This window comes from Aquarana catesbeiana, linkage group LG13 (assembly GCF_042186555.1).
Source record: "Aquarana catesbeiana isolate 2022-GZ linkage group LG13, ASM4218655v1, whole genome shotgun sequence".
In the NCBI taxonomy this organism is placed as follows: Eukaryota; Metazoa; Chordata; class Amphibia; order Anura; family Ranidae; genus Aquarana; species Aquarana catesbeiana.
In genome coordinates this window covers 172,394,764-172,412,216 of record NC_133336.1, presented here as the reverse complement: position 1 = coordinate 172,412,216, position 17,453 = coordinate 172,394,764, and the positions used below count along the sequence as shown (strand labels likewise).

At 43.4% G+C, this 17,453-nt stretch overlaps 1 protein-coding gene across 3 annotated transcripts; it reads right to left on the bottom strand.

Moving 5' to 3' along the window:
* On the bottom strand, nt 1–16,086 carry LOC141117505 (mucosal pentraxin-like). Of its 3 annotated transcripts, XR_012237166.1 has the most exons (5): nt 15,994–16,086; nt 14,438–14,471; nt 13,070–13,133; nt 8,016–8,305; nt 1–4,208 (listed from the first exon to the last, which is right to left on the bottom strand). XR_012237166.1 is itself a non-coding variant. In XM_073610404.1 (4 exons), exons 3-4 carry the CDS (start codon nt 13,128–13,130, stop codon nt 3,586–3,588), a joined length of 684 nt encoding a protein of 227 aa, XP_073466505.1. In that variant the 5' UTR covers nt 13,131–13,133; nt 14,438–14,471; nt 15,994–16,086; the 3' UTR covers nt 1–3,585. The 3 variants fall into 3 exon arrangements, 2 of the variants coding, with proteins under 2 accessions (XP_073466505.1, XP_073466503.1); XM_073610404.1 differs by lacking the exon at nt 8,016–8,305; XM_073610402.1 differs by lacking the exons at nt 8,016–8,305; nt 14,438–14,471 and having other exon boundaries at nt 15,994–16,063.
* Between the last annotated feature and the right edge of the window lie 1,367 nt (nt 16,087–17,453).

The following is a 17,453-nucleotide window of genomic DNA, read 5'->3' as shown; positions in this document are numbered from 1 at the left end:
ATCATTTAATCATTTTAATTTGGACATAAAAAAACATATATACATATTCCACTCATACGTTGGGCTTGATGCATGGGAAGTCAAGTTTGTACATTGTACTTGCTGAATATGTGAATTTCAGCATTCCCATATGAGGGGCCAGGTGGGTCTCAGACAGGTAGTAGCAAGGGGTCAGCACAGTGGCTTAGTGGTTAGCACTTTTGCCTTACATTACTGAGATCTGCAGTTTGAGTCTTGTTCAGCGCTCTATTTTCATGTAGTTTTCACATTCTCCCTGTGTTTGCGTGGGAATACTCCGGTTTTCTCCCAGACTCCAAAGACATGCTGGTAGGTTAGTTGGCTCCTGTCTAAATTGGCTTTAGTATAATATTCTTCTGAGTGCACCAAAGACATCTGCCTCAATAGCAGAAACAGTACTTTGAGTCCCCATGGAGAAAGAGATATACAATGGTACCTTGGATTACAAGCATAATTTGTTCCAGAAGAATACTTGTAATCCAAAGCACTCGTATATCAAAGCGAGTTTCCCCATAGAAGTTAATGGAAACTCAGATAATTCGTTCCACGGTGACTTCTATTGTATGCAGTACCCCATGTGGCCAGAGGTGGGGGGGGGCGCCGAAGACACTTGGAAACACTCGAAAACCGCTTAGAGCCACTCGGATGCACTTGGAAAGGCTCGGAAACACTTGGGAGTGTCATCGGCGCCCCCGCATCTCTGGCCAAATGCGGTACTGCAGACCACAGGGGCTTGAATCCTGCTTGTTTTGCGAGACAACACTCGCAAACTGAGTCAGGATTTTTAAAAAATAATAGCTCATATTGCGAAACACTTGTTAACCACGTTACTTGCAATCCGAGGGATTACTGTAAAAAATAATAATACCCTTTACAGACAGAGTAATAGGTAGCAGCTCTGTCTTTAAAGAGCTGAAACTATGCAAAAGGCATAGTCCACCCTTTGGAAAAAAAAGATGAAATGCACCCACATTTATAAAAGAAATAAAATAAATCTATTACTTTTTTGATTTGGAGCATGTTGAGCAGTGGTAGCCAACCGGAAAAATATAGAGGGCCTCAAGTGCGGCCCCTGATACCTGCAGTGGGCTGCACAATAGCCGAGCATTTTTGTACCTCAGCACCCAAAACTTTGCTCCTGCTACATTTTTTGTATTGCAGTACACATTGATGGTGGAGTACAATAGCCCCCAGCATTGGTGTCAGTGAGTGCTATAATAGCCCCCAACACTGGTGTCAGCAGGTGCAATAATAATGCCCCTGGTTTAAGTACAATCAACCCCCCCCCCCCACATTGGTGGTCAGTGACAATGCAATTTAACCCTCCCTACATGGTGGTCAGTGCCAGTGATATTTAACTCCCCTCCACCCCTATCACTAACCCATCACAGCTCCTGCGCCGCTCTCTCTCCCCAGGCAGGAATTTCCCTTGTACTCTGGGCAGAGATAACAGTACAGTCTCTCTCATTCAGTGACGGGTGCTGGAATACAAAGCGCATTCTAGTACCCAGCTCCCCGCTGCCACTCTGAATTTTTTATGGTGCCCAATAGCCTGTGGGCCACACGCAGATGGCAGAAGGGCTGCGTGTAGAGCACTAGGGCTGTAGAGCATCACAATCATTGTCAATGCATGATGGAGGCATTGCACAAGTTCCTGCAGACTCTTCCCTTAGCCCCAGGTCTGTACGGAGGTACAGAACTATCATTATGAGGTTAGACAATGTTATCAATGGGCTACATTCGCAGTCACACACTTGTGTGCTATTGAGATCTACAAGTCCCTCTGTCACAGTAGCATATAGAACGTTTACTCATAGATCCCTAGAAAAGGATGATGCAAATGTGTGGGAGGAGCCACACACAGCTGACAGCTCCTCTGAATTCCAAAGAATGCAAAATGCTACATGGATGGGAACTCAGTGATTCAGGTATGTGGGGGTGATGTTTGAAGGTGGGGGACTGGGCAATGTTACCATGTTTTATGTTACACTTCGAATATGGGTGCTTCATGAAAAATGGTTACAAAGGTAGAAGCATTTAGGATTTTTCTCAGGAGCAGTCTATTACTAGGACTATCCCATCAGCCATGCTGCTGGGCAAGGTTCCTATTGCCCTGAGAAAAATTGAAACTATCTTCAGAGCAGGATGGGTCTGCTGGGAAAAGACCCATGTTGCCCTGAGAGAAGCTAGATCCTATGTTTGAAGCAAGTTGGGTCTTTTGGGTAAAGACTCTATTGCCCTAGAAGAAGTTAGCTCTATATTCAGAGCAGGTTGGTTGTGTTGGGTAAAGACCTTATTCCCTTGAGAGAAATAAGGCCTGTGTTGAGAACAGGTTGGGTCTGTTGGGGAAAGACCCTATTGCTCTGAGAGAAATTACATTATGTTGAGAGCAGGTTGGGTCTGCTTGGTAAAAACCCTATTACCCCTGGAGAAGCTAGCTCTATGTTCAGAGTAGGTTGGGTATGTTGGGTAAAGACCCTATTGCTCTGAAAGAAATTAGATCTATGTTCAGAGCAGGTTGGGTCTACTGGGACAAGTCCCTATTACCTTGAGAGAAGCTAGTTTATGAGCAGGTTAGGTCTGCTGGATAAAGACCCTGTTGCTTTGATAGAAATTAGATCTATGTTTAGAGCAGGTTAGGTCTGCTGGATAAAGACCCTGTTGCTTTGATAGAAGCTAGCTCTATGTTCAGAGCAGGTTGGGTCTGCTTGGTCACTAAAAATTTCAAGCTGCTTACCACTTCCCAAAGATGTGGCCTACAATGTTCTAAAAATAATCTTTGTCAATTATCTGTAACTCTACTGAATGATATTCATTTGCTTCTATTTCTCAGAGCCTTCTCTCCATTAGATGCAGGCGCCATGATGTCTATAAGACAAAACATTTTTTCGCTCACATCTGACCAACTGGTCTTCCCTTTTTCTTGTTATTTATTGATTGTATTGAGAGTGAAAGATATTTTGTGTGTTGTGCATTTTATGTAAACATAAGTCTCTCCAGTTTCCCCTGTGCAAGGAAGGATTAAAATCAATCTTTTGTGGACAAAAATGGAGCTGTTTGAGGAAGTGGTGCAAGAACACCACCAGAAGATGAACCAGGATGGGGCAGCTCACCTGAATGTAAGTAAAAGGAGCACAGAATCGCAGATGGTATCTTCAATATGGATATCTATGAGCTTACAATACTGCTTATCTATACCGCCTCTTCAATTGAAGCTTCATTTTCAAACTTCTGTTGGTGCCCTGGTGTCCTTTTTTTGTGGTGGTGCAGAACACTACACAGTACACTGCTTATGTCATTCAGTTTTTAACTGACACTCATGCAAAGATGGTTTAAAATGGTTTCTAACAGGAGTCCTGGGTGATACCCTTCCTGACGAAGTTCCCTGCAGTGCTTCCCACCTATGTTTTTTTTTGCATACGGTTGAATGGAAACACTTCAGATATACATGTGCATGAGATTTGCAGAAATGTTACAAACCATGAGAAACATAAGCAGTGACCTCCCGAGACAGCTTTTTTCTCATAAAACACCAGGCCTACTATATTTTACAAACATGCAGTCCTTCTAAAGGTTCCATGAATGTTCAGAACAATGGCTTGGCTCAATAGTTACTACACCCCTTGTTTTATAATTTAGCAATCTCCAGTTAATCACATCACCTGTCACTTTATTTGTAATAAACCTCTCTACGTCATGTGACATTAACACTGTGCTCCACATGTTGACATCAGTTATTTGAGCTACCGCTGAATGATCTTCGCCAACAAAACTCCTCCCAATAACTATACTCATTGGTACAAAATCTGTCAACCCTTTCTGTACATCTTCACTTTGATACAGTTTTCCATTGAGCCAGAACAGTAGTCTTCCAGAATTTGAATCAAATGCCACACATATACTCCTCCACTTGTTAGCATCGGCGTTCGGGAAGTGGAAGCTCATTTGCAGATCTTCATAAAAGATCAGTAAGTCAGCTCCAGTGAAGGTGCTTGGGTTGGCATCAAGCAGCATGGCAAATTTATTCATGTTGACCATATCAAAGAGTTTGAACATTAGCATGTTCTCTGTGAGATTTGTACATGTTTTCAGGCACAAAGTGAATGCAGTGAAGGTCTCAAATGTTTCGGGTGATATTTCTATTGGTCCACTATCTTTCCGGTAGAAGGAGAAGGCTTTTCCTTTCATATCTGTGTAAGAAAAAGATGACAACTAGTAAACAGGTGTCTGTGAAAGGGAAAGATTTAGACAGCAGAATTAAAAGTTTTGGTGTCCACTTACAAATTACCATCCAAGATTTTCAATACTTGGATATTTGGATAACTACTTGTGCTTGAAGTAAAGCTTTTCTTTGCCCATGCAGGGGAAGCCACAGGTGCAAATAAAGCATCATTTAACTATTTTTTTTTTTAATCAAATGTAGATTGACAAAATAATTCATGTTGGAATGGGGGATGAACTGTAAAAAGTTTTATTTTGCGCTCTGTTTTCCCTGCCCTCAAATCTCCAAGGTTGCATCCCTGAACTTCCAGGCTGGGGTAATGTACATATCATTGTGCTTATGTGCATTCCATTGCTCCCTCAGACCACATTTACCATGAGGCCTTGCGCTCACATAATGCAATTTGCATATGTGCTTCATGGATGTCAGTCTTTATCCCTGCTGCCCAACTTGCAGCCCTCTGGGCCCCTGCAAACATTAATCTGTGTTTCCTTATTGTCCTGTTATAGCAGTGATTTTTAGCATTTTATTGGAGCATGTCCTCAGTCTCCAGCAACTCCTATAGCATGTTCACAGTCTGACTGTCTCCTGCAGCATGTCTAGGGTCCCTGGCCATCTTTAATGTTATGTCTGCTGTCTCCGACCATCTCTTGTATCCTTGTATAACACTTTCAATTTCTGACCATCTCTTGTATCATGTCTGCAATTTGTTACCATCACTAGTATCATGTCTGTAGTCTCTGGCCATCTCCTCTTCTGTATCTGCAATCCCTGACCATCTGTCTCTAGTATAATGTTTGCAGTCTCTGACCATCTTTTGAATCAGATCAACAGTCTTTGGCCATCTCTTATATTATAGCCACAGTCTCTGACCATCTCTTGTATCATGTCCATAGTCTTTGACTATATCGTGTTGTGCACCTGCTGGCTTTGACACTGATTATTCATTGAATTTAATGTGCAGCCCTTTGGTGATGTCAAGCCGGCTGTAGACTTTCTGACCCTAATGGAGGTGGGGCCTAGGGTGGATTGTAAAAGGCTTTTTAGGTTAGGCCAAGAGTTCCATGGGTGAGGCTATTCCCCTGGAGGGTTCTGGAAGAGGTGTACTTATGGAAGAGGTGACTGCAGAGATCTCATTCCACTGAGTACTAATGACCCTGGGTAGAAGCAGAGACCATTAGAGGGAGATGGCTGCTTAAAGTGCTGCATATGCTTTCACATGTGACTACTAAAGATCGTCCGCTAAATGTGATTGACTATGTATTGTCAAGTTACTGAAGAATGTGTATCGATGTGATGTGACTGTTATGCCATTTGCTGATTACCATCAGTAAAAATGGTAAGTAAAGTGCAGCAACTCAATTCATGTGTGGACATCCCTTCCTTGGAATATAAAGGTCAAAGGCTGGGAATGTTGTGTGGAGGCCCCTGGCATGGAGTGTGACACAATATGGCAGAGGGTTTGGCTTCAGCAGGAGGGACAGTGTTCTAGCAGGACAGTTGGAACTTGTGCTCTTGGCACTAACTCTAGCCAGTCACAAAGGGTTTGCATACAGCTTAACCACTAGCCGATTGGCTCACGCCTATATACGTCGGCAAAATGGCGCAAAACCACGTACCCGTACGTCACTTCGTCATGTCAGCTAGCAGGCACGCAGACTTGATGTCCGTCGGTGGCCCGCGATCGTGGCACGGAGAGGCAGAACATGGAGATGCCTATGTAAATAGGGCAATTCCCTGTTCTGCCTAGCAACATGACAGGGATCTAATGCTCTCAATGATCGGGCGCAGTGATCTCTGTCATGTTCTAGTGACCCCTTCCCCCTACAGTTAGAACACGCTGAGGGAACACAGTTAGCCCCTTGATCGCCCCCTAGTTTCTAACCCCTTCCCTGCCAGTCACATTTACACAGTAATCAGCGCATTTTTATATTACTGATCGCTGTGTAAATGCCAATGGTCCCAAAATAGTGTTAAAAGTATTTGATCTGTCTGCAGCAAAGTCGCAGTCCCTATGAAAATCGCAGATTGCTGCCATTACTAATAAAAAAATGAATAATAAAAATGCCATAAATCTATCCCCTATTTTGTAGACGCGATAACTTTTGCGCAAACCAATCAATATACACTTATTGCGATTTTTTTTTTTTTTTACCAAAAATATGTAAAATACATATGGGCCTAAGCTGAGGAAGAAATTTTTTATATATATATATATTTTTTGGGGATAGTTATTATAGCAAAAAGTAAAAAATATTGCTTTTTTTTTTCAAAATTGTCGCTCTTTTTTTGTTTATAGCGCAAAAAATAAAAACCGCAGAGGTGATCAAATACCACCAAAAGAAAGCTCTATTTGTGGGAATAAAAAGACGGCAATTTTGTTTGGGTATAGCGTCGCACGATCACGCAATTGTCAGTTAAATCGACGCAGTGCCGTATCGCAAAAAAGGGCTTGGGGGGTTGGTTAAGTGAACCTGTTTCATTGCTCTGTATGAGAAAACCACAGGTTCATTTTGAGGATCATCCTTTTCATAATGCAAAGATAAACTGTGCAGTGGCAGAACCCTATAAAAAACAATCAGTTTTGTTAGGTTTAACCTGTAAAATAAAAACAACTTATAAAGGGTATTTTGTTGCTTAAAAAAAACGGATGGCTGTATGTACTGTTCTTCTAATGAACGGTCAGATCTTTCAGATTTGCTAGTATGTATTTTTGGCTAAATCTAACAAAGATTATGCCAACAGTCAAATAATAAGACAGTTTTGTCATGAAATGGATAAGAAAAGCAATCGGAAAAGAGGAGAAGAAAAGATGCATCAGCCAGAAGACTGAAGTCCAAAAGTATTTATTGCATGAAAATTTAAATCCAAGAGTTGCCTGCCCATGGCAAAATGTTGCACATCACCAACTTTACACCATCTTCTGGAAGTCAAATGACCATCTGTAAACCTCTACGTAGAATAGATGTCTCCCGAAGAAGAATAATCAGAGAGACATCTGCCTATTACCATATTACTGGCACCCAATGCTGTTTCTTGTGTGACTTGGCCAACAGACAGAAGTAGCGTTTATTGAGAAAAGGCCAGGTCATAAAGAAATCTTCCAACAAGCACTTGCCTTAAGGGTGGCTATAAATCTGGATAGAGACATTTATAACTACTTTAATTCATGCAGCAAAAACGCTATATTTAAATCTAATAATTTGAATATTTCTGCACAAATAAACTATATACTCTACTTCTCTAAACTTCAATTTCCAGTATGGAACAAAAAAAAAAATACGCAACAAAAAAAAAAAAAGCAAACTTCATTTCCCACAAAGATACCATACACTATTATATTATTTTATTATATTATTATATTATACAAATATTCCAAACACTTTTACTCTTTTACAAACTAAAATACACCCACCACCTTCAATAATTACCCCAAAAGACAGGATAGCTATACAGTGGTCTATCTACATCTCCATCATGTCAGGTTGTGTACTGTGCCTCCAGTTTAGACCTGTCATTCAGGAGGCTGGAGCACTGTCATTAGAAGGAATTACTATTCTTATCTAAGACATCAGCTACCATTCCTCAAAAATCAATTACCAAAAGGAGTGGACAAGATGCTCATCCAATCATCTACCACTGTTACAACAGGGGGGGTCAGGGGGTCGAGAACTAGAGTTAACATGCAGACAAGTCCAAAAGCCCATAAGGGGGTCCCTGGTAAAGACCAGCTGGCTCTTAGACTCTGTGCCCTGGGGGATACCATGTCATCTACCTTCATATGGGATCGTCCTCATACTTTGGTGAGTCCTCATCCAACTTTTCACTCCCATCTATTTCAATTTGATCCAGTGCCCAGGTCTTGCTGCTTCCAGTGTGCTCCAGCGTGGTACAACCTTGTTCAATGGTGCTTTGCTATACCAGAAATCAGCTCTTGGCCTACACTTCTTGAATAAGCATACACATTGCTCCCAACTGTCCTTGATCTCGAAGGACCATCCCTTATTTGGATCAAAGTCCTTCTGTCCTTTCTTCCTCCTCAATTGTTCCTCATTTTGGTCTGATCTATATAGTTGTATATAAAATGCATTATTTATCTTTCACCCAATTTCTAAATTGCTGCATTTGTAAATCTCAAAAGTCAATATAAAGGAATAGTATTAAAAAAAAGCACTTGTGGGTTTATTCAACCATTTTTTTGGTATAATTCTCCTTTAAGGGAGACGTGGCAGAGTGTGTGTCCTATGCCTAAAAACATTTGCTAATAAGTGTCCCTCGTTCCCATCTCGGTGTCAGGATTCAGCAACTAGGGAGACCAGACACAGAGGCGGCTCTTAAATTAGGCAAATTAGGCAGTTGCCGAAGGCACTGTGCCAGATTCTGATGTAAGGGGGCATTGTACCGCATTCTGACGTAAGGGAGCACTGTACCAGATTCTGACAAAAGGGGACACTGTACCGGATTCTGACAAAAGGGGACACTATGCCGGATTCTGACGTAAGGGGACTCTGTACCAGATTCTAATGTAAGGGGACACTGTATCGGATTCTGATGTAAGGGGGCACTGTGCCGGATTCGGACGTAAGGGGGCACTGTGCTGGATTCGGATGTAAGGGGGCACTGTGCCGGATTCTGACGTGGGGGGACACTGTACCAGATTCTGGCAAAAGGGGACACTGCACCGGATTCTGACAAAAGGGGACACTGTGCCGGATTCTGACAAAAGGGGACACTGTGCCGGATTCTGACGTAAGGGGACACTGTACCGGATTCTAATGTAAGGGGACACTGTACCGGATTCTGATGTAAGGGGGCACTGTACCGGATTCGGACGTAAGGGGGCACTGTGCCGGATTCGGACGTAAGGGGGCACTGTGCCAGATTCGGACGTAAGGGGGCACTGTGCCGGATTCGGACGTAAGGGGGCACTGTGCCGGATTCTGACGTAAGAGGGCACTGTGCCGGATTCTGACGTAAGAGGGCACTGTGCCGGATTCTGACATAAGAGGGCACTGTGCCGGATTCTGACGTAAGGGGCACTGTACTGGAATCTGATGTAAGGGGGCACTGTACCGGAATCTGATGTAAGGGGACACTGTACCAGATTGTGATGTAAGGGGGCACTGTACAGGACTGTGATGTAAGCGGGCACTGTGCCGGATTCTGACATAAGAGGGCACTGTGCTGAATTCTGATGTAAGGGGACACTGTGGCTGGATTCTAATGTAAGGGGGCACTCCGCTGGGTTCTGATGTAAGGGAGCACTGTGCCTGATTCTGATGTAAGGGGGCACGGTACCAGGTTCTGATGTAAGGGGGCACTGTGCCAGGTTCTGATGTAAGGGGGGCACTGTGCCAGATCCTGATGTAAAGGGGTACTCCAGCTCTTTCTTTCTTTGGTGCTATTCCTCACCAGGTGACAGTATTCCCCATGCCCATCCCTGACTATGCCTATCCAGTCCCTTTAATACCTATCTATTTGCCTCCACTCTACTTCCCTCATGCGGGCACAAATGTTCCTCCCTTTTTATCCCTATACAAACCAGGATCCCCCGGTTTAACTGCAGTTCTCCTCTACCCACTCCCCCTTTTTCCCCCTCCTCTTTCCCCCCTACCAAATGTTTTCCAGCCCCTTCCCCCACCCCATTTTTTTTAGGGGCTAAGGAAGAACCCCAAGACGGAGCATCTTACTACTGCTGCTTGTGTAGGCGGGATGTGTACTGTGCCAATCCCTGCTGACCCGCCTCTCCTATTCATCCGTGATTGGTGCAGTACACATCCCACCCACACAAGCAGCAGCAGTAATAAGATGCTCAGTCTTGGGGTTCTTCCTTAACCCCTGCAAAGTGCTGGAAGAAAGCCAGAAACTCAGAGGGGGATGGTAGAGGGGAAGTTGTCATTCTAGTTGTAGATTTAGCCCAGTGACAGCCTGCCAGAATAGGTAGGATCTGGGAAAGCAGCTTCCCTGCCCAGCTGTGCTTGAGGAGACCATATCTGTATTGTACATAACTGCCCCTATACTGTACCCTCCTGCTCTCTGTACTGTGCCCACTTACCTACCCCCTGTACTGTACCCCCCTGCCCCCTGTCCTGTGTCCACTTACCCTCCCCCTGTACTGTACCCCCTGTCCCTGTACTGTGTCCACTTACCCTCCCATTGTACTGTACCCTCCTTATACAGTTAACTTTTATCGCTTGAATTATTTTTCACATTATGGGTGTGAGTGGGGCCTCAAGTCTAAGTTTTACCTAAGGCCTCACAAAACCTAGAGCTGCCTCTGACCAGACACATGTAGCTACACATGGAAACTGAGACCAAACAATGTAGATATCCTTAAGGCCCCTTTCACACTGCCGCGACTTGAAAGTCGCGCGATTTTGATGCGATTCCAGGGAATGCCTGTGTAAACTTGAGGTCTATGGACCTCAACTCGCATCAAAGTCGGGCCAAAGTAGTACAGGGACTACTTTGAAGTCAGTGCGACTTGAATGGTTGTCATTGGAAATGGGGTACGACTTGTCATGCAACTTTGCAGTCCCAAGTCACACAAGTGTGAAAGGGGCCTAAAGTGAGATTTATTTACAGTGAAACACACAAACAAGCATACACAGCAAACAATGAACATAAACAAGCCCCAAAGACAAAATAACTAATGAACCTAACAACTGACTATATACAAATCTATACAATATAAGGGACAAGGGTAATATGTAATACAGGGATACAAGGAAGGGGAGAAACAAGACTGGGTACTAGGGCAGTGAGCAGGAGCAAGGCAGATGGGTACAGGGTGCAGGATGGATCAGGATATGTATCAGGAACAAGGCTCTGGCAACAAGGAGGCAATCAGAATAGTGACACACTGCGAAAAGGGAGGAGCAGCCTTAATAGCCACCAGGCAGCTGAACACAGGTGTAACTGATCATTACAGCCTGTTGGCTTCTGAGAGACACCTGTTGGTGGACACTGGAACTGCAGCAATCAGCCCAGAGCAGCACACTGCCACCAGCAGGTGAACTCAATCCTAACACTCAGAAAGTTGGGAGGTACACATATGTAGCGCTACCCCTGCAGGAGCCGCTGGTATTTTGCCCGGGTCTTCCTGCTTCCAGTCACAGGGTATTTTCCCACACAGCCAGGTGCACACACTCTTCTGCTCATTGTTTCCAATTACCAGTCTAGGGGATTTGTTTTTCGATGTTTATTTGGAGAACTTGGATAGGGAAGGGATACAGTAGGATACTCCAAATTGAATTATTTACACACGAGGACAGCTTTCCCAGTAGAACTGTGTAGCAGACTGTACAGAATAGAGCAAAGTTCCTTTTTAATAGAAGGAATTTAGTGGACCCTGCCTCTTCAAGATACCTGCCGGTGTCCCCTTTAGCCTACACCAAGCAGGTGACTTCTAGCACCCAGAGGGGGATTTAGCAGCCCCAGTCTCTAGGATTCCTTTAGGGGGTTTGTACTCACAAGGCCCTGGCCTGCAGGTCACCTTCCTCCGTGATACCAGACAGGATCTGAAAACAGAACCCTGGCTTTCAGCATTTACTGTTCAGGCCCTTAAGTCACCCACCTGAGGCCACATGGCAGCCTGTGTTGGGGAGAGATGACAGGCCCCATCCCAACTGGAAATGTAGACAAAGACTCACCCAAGCTCTACCGCACAATTGTAAAGTAATGAGCTGAATATCGGTGCTCAGGCTTGTTGTGTCCCATGAACATCAAAATAGTAAGAAATTACGGCAACACGATTGCTTCTTCTTACAAGATAACAGCAGTGCTACATCTATAATGCTAAAGTGTTTTGGCCGGAGCCTTCCTCATAGCAAATCCATCCCCACTGGACCTCTCCTCTCTGAAGGAAGACCCAGAGCCCATGTGCTCATTAAATATAAATACGGGCACCCAGCATGCCTAGGGGCACCTCCCCTCTGTAATTGGCCAGGGCTGTATGAATATGCATGCTCCCATCTGCATGGTTTCTGCCTACTGACCAGCACTTTCCACAGTAGCTAGGACACCTCAAGACAGCAGCACTAGAGCACACGGAGCAGCTTACACTAAACAATCACAGCTCTCTTTACCTGCTGTTCCTCTGTTAAGCAGGGAAACCACAATCTATAATACACTCATTTCAGCACCTACCTAGGAGGACACTACACATACATCTCTCATTGGTTATCCTAAATAGTATAGCTTGAGGGTCCCCACCAGTGCTGTCACCACTAGGGATGAACTTGGGTTCAGTTTGAAAACATGTTTTTCCAAACATGAAAAAAGCTGTCAGTGCCGGGCCAAGCAGCTGCAGCCATTGCATTCCTCGCCCTACAGCTGCATGTACATAAAGAGACATTGACCTTATGTGGCCTAATTTGTGGTCATATTAGGTCAATAATGTCACAAGCATCCCTGCCCTTTTCTGTGTGTAATTGTCTCCCTTGTACAAGCGGTTGTTGAAACACACATTATGCAGGCATTGTATACTGCTGTCACCACTGGAAAACCTGTCCCAGGAAAGGCATTGCAGTTATCTCTGGAGTATATGTATGAAAAAACTGTAGAAGATCAGCACTCCAAAGATGCAACAAAGGATTAAAAAAAAAGATGAAAACCAATACTTTATTAAAAATATATGTTTATCGTGCATAGCAACTCAGCACACTGAATGTCATTTAATCAGGGGTTTAAGTCAACTTGATGTATCAAGATCCTGTGTGTATAAACATAAGCATTCAATGATTATAGTAAAATACTGATGGAGGCAAAATATCTTCCATATAGATATTATTATTTCATTTTTTTATGACAATATTCCTCACAACTCACCTATTTGACCCAGAATTCCTGGGACTGTAGCCAAGAAAACCAAACTGCTAATAGTCTTCATTCCCTGGAAACAGAAAAAAATACTTTAACAAATACATGTATGGCATACATGATCCCACAGTCATGACACATGTTCCACAGACATGTCTCACTGTCACATAATCAGGACACTCTCTCCCATTCAGGCCTATGATAGACCTGAGAAAACCCTGTTTATGCTCCCTCATTTATATCTGTTGGGTGAATAGAGTATCAAAGGATCAGCTTAAAAGGCCATGCATCTTTATTCTTGACAGTATAGTGACAATCAATAGAAAAGCAGTAGCCCAGTCATGTTTCAGGGGCCAAATAAGTCCAGTACCTCATTGTTGTCTGAATTTGCCGTTTATGTCTGTGACCAGTGTGATGCTTGGCTCCAGTGGTGACTGGTGGTATATATTTTTCTGGGGGGGGTTGGCAATCGATGCACCCACACCCCCCTGGTCGGATGGTCACCAGCCCCGCACTTACCCCATCTAGGTCACTCGCAGGGCTTCCTCCGGGCGGTAGCTTCTCCTGCGTCTCCTCCTTGGCATCACGGCGGCTTCCACCTTGTGTCTCCTCCTCCTAGGCGGACAATAGGATCGCTTCTGCTTTTGGCCAATTGGGTGATGGGTCTCAGGACCCGCTTCCTGATTGGAGGAGAATCAGGAAGACAATGGCAAATATTAATTTGCTATTGTCACACAAGTGGCCACCCTTTTTTGAAGCCAATTAGAGCCTCAGGCTCCAATTATGTGCTTCTTAAAAAACAAAAAAAAAACCCATTGGAATCCATGTGTCCAGCGCCCTGCATGTAAATTAGGGGTGGGGCACATGGATTAGGGGGACTGAGCCCCTGCTCCCCGTATGGACGGGCCGCCACTGTTTGGCTACCACAATACAGTCTTTCATGTAATACTAAATAGTTATCAACAGTACCAAACAAATTGCAGGGAAGATTTTCTACAATATAATGAAATCAGGCGTAAAGAGATTTGAGGGTCTGGTCAAAGATGGACATACTCTTAAAGGTTGTGGCTTATTATGATACATCTCTCCCATGTTCATTCTATTTAAGTTAAACAGGAGGAATGGAAAGGATGAGGCATTTTATAAGTTGATCAAGATAAATGCTGTTCTGTGAAAATGACATGGACTCACCTAAATAAAATACTACATAACACACTATACCCTCATCACATATAATATCATATTCATCATTCAGCTTCCTTTATATGCATTAGGTAGTACAATTGTACATACACAAGTGAATAGGTACAAAGTTTTAATGTAGACAAATGCAGTTTTTAGGCAAGTAGCATTTGCAGTGCTGTGTCTTTAGCTTACCCTGGGACTCTGGGAATCCTTTGCAAAGTATTAACTGTTTATTTGAAAAAGAGAAATTATAAAGATTGTAATGAAAATAAAATAAAACAACAGATGTAAAACTAAACAATATCAACTTCAAATTATTATAGTTTATTTTTAACAAATAACCCGGCTTAGGTATGCTTATGTGTGAGCAGTTTTACTATGTCAGCAAGCTCCACCTTATTGGATCTATGAACTTTAGGTTATAGAATATATTCCTTTTTCTATCATTTGACCTAAATTAACATGGGTTAAATAAAAAATAAAAAATAGTGAGGAACCATGTCTAAACTCTGTCTAATCTGATTGTCCAAAATCTCCTTTCCACCAACTATATAATGCCACCAAAGGCTACCTCCCATGCCCTGCACTCCCCTTTCCCCTATAATCGAAAGAAGATTTTAGGCTCTTGACACCCCCTTCCTCCCTCTTAACCTATACTCAAATATAGATTCTAACCTCCTCTTATGTCCTGCATCTCCATTTTATGTACCCCAAAATAGATTGTAGAATCCTCCCACACCCTACCTTCTCCCCTATACTCAAATATAGAATTGAGGCTCTTCTTTCTCCCTATATCCCCTCTTCCCCTATACTCCTCCAAAAATGGTAATCTTTTCTCAACCTCTGTTACTGCCAAAAAAAAATGTTAGGCTTCTCCCTCCACCAATACTCTAATGTGAACTGTAGTCTTCTTCCACCTCCGGCATGCCCCTCCATACCCCAATGTAGATTGCAACCTCTTTCTTTAGATTCTAAGCATTTCCCACTCCCAACAACCCCTTTCTGCTATATCACAAAGTAGATTGTTGGCTCCTCCCATTGTCTGCTATACTCCAATTGTAGGGTGTTCCCATCCCTTGAACCCCCCCTCCGTTTTTACACGAATGTGGCCTGTAGTCTTCTCCTACCCCTTGAAGAAATTGTTCTATTTTTTTCCTATGCCGTTATGCATAGAGAAATAGCACCATTGTATACCAAAGTATGCAGCACTTGAGATTTTCAGGCATAAAAATGCTGTATTTTATACTGAACATGCTAAGGCACCCATGTGCCGTGTGTCAGCAGGTAAGAAAAAGACCACCCAGAGCAATAATTGTGGGCTCAGAAATTATGTTAACTGTATACGTTTGCCTTTGACCTGCAGCATTTCCAAAAGATTATATGTTTGATAGAGGATAGCCATTTTCCTTACCTACATAAAATTTATAATAGATTCCCTGTGCTAAGATGAAGATGTTTGTGAACCTTCTTGAGCTGCTGGACACAAGAAATATCCCCTTGGATATTAAGGACTAGAAAAATAACAATAAAAATGCGAACCCCCTAAACCAGGGATATGCAATTAGCGGACCTCCAGCTGTTGCAGAACTACAAGTCCCATGAGGCATAGCAAGACTCTGACAGCCACAAGCAGGACACCCAGAGGCAGAGGCATGGTGGAAATTGTAGTTTTGCAACAGCTGGAGGACCGGTAATTGAATATCCCTGCCCTAAACCCTATAACAACTCAACCTCCAACAGCTCCTTACCTCCGTATTCTGTTTCTGCAGTACAGAATGATTTGGATTGCATAACAGCATGTACTTATAGGCGTTGGATACTCCTTATTGGTCAGTCAGTTTGGTTAATTTTCTTTTATTAAATAGGATGCGGTTACTATTTTATCTGATTTCATTCTTCTATAGAAGTTCGCTCACCTTTGTAAGATTGCATTAGATAAACGTCTAACTGTAATTAGTTTCTCAGGAACTGTAATCACAGTTCCTGAGAAAATGCCTTTGTGTTGCTTTGCTCATTACAGTATTTCTGACAATGGACCATTTGTGCATTTCGAGTGCAATTACAAACCCTCAAAATGTACCCTTTTAACTGGTTTTATGAGTTGTACTGATCAAAAAGTAGAACTTGCTGTCAGACGAACAGCTTAGCCCATACAAATGACATTATGAAAGCGTGTCTTCTGGTTGGAACTGGGCTGTTAGTTTTACAGCTGGGCTTAGGGTTGCCACCTGTCTAGGATTCACCCAGACAGTCCAGGTTTTGAATCATGTGTCTAAGTTGGGCTGTGGCTTCCCAAGTAACCAATAAAGTCACACACAAATCTGTTGCCATCCAGGAGCTGCGGGCGGCTTTCTAGCGGAAGGTGTGGCATCACTGGGGGGGGCAGGGCGATGATGTCAGCAAGAGAAATTTGGCCACACTCAGTGTTTGCTGCGGCATGCTTTGCGCACCACAGTACACAAAGGTGTCCCAGGCCCCTTAAGTGTTGAGGTTTGGCTTGAAGAAAAGGTGGCAACCCTAGCTGGGCTCTACTTTGTATATGAGGCACTCAGACAGCCCAGTTGAAGTCCTTTGGGACGAAACACGTCGAACTTGGCTTTCTGCTTCTTAAATTGCCCCTCATCTTTTACTCTGTGATCACAGTTTTTATTTTTATTTATGTATGCCGGTTTTTAGAAATAAAAAACCCACTTTTTTGACCTACACTATATGGAGGCATTTTTTCTTTGCATAAACTTCCAGACGAGAGATCCTCTGTGGTCCAGTCAGACCCTCTACGCCTAAGTTCCAGCCCCAGTGTTCCCATCTTCTGAGGTCTGGTTTGGTGGCTGTCTACAACACCCTTTGGAGTCGTGTTTGGAGGCATCCTTGCCTTTATGACTCATTGTCGCTGACATTCGAGTCCACCTGTTCCGGTATGAGTAGATATACTTTCCCTGTTTTTTGGTTGAAGATGCACCGTTGATGCCCTCACTGCCGGATGGTGCCAGTGTATTTCATCTTTGATTAGCCACCATTTGGTGGTGGACTCATATCTGTCCTTTTTAGGACCTCCACATACATTGGACTTTCTCACACTTCCATTATTTTTGTGTGTTTGTTTCTGTATTATTCACTTATTTACTGATATGTTTATTCGTCAGTGCTACACTTTTCACCATTCACTTAGCAGCAAATAAATCACAGGATGGGGTCCAGCTGTCAAACT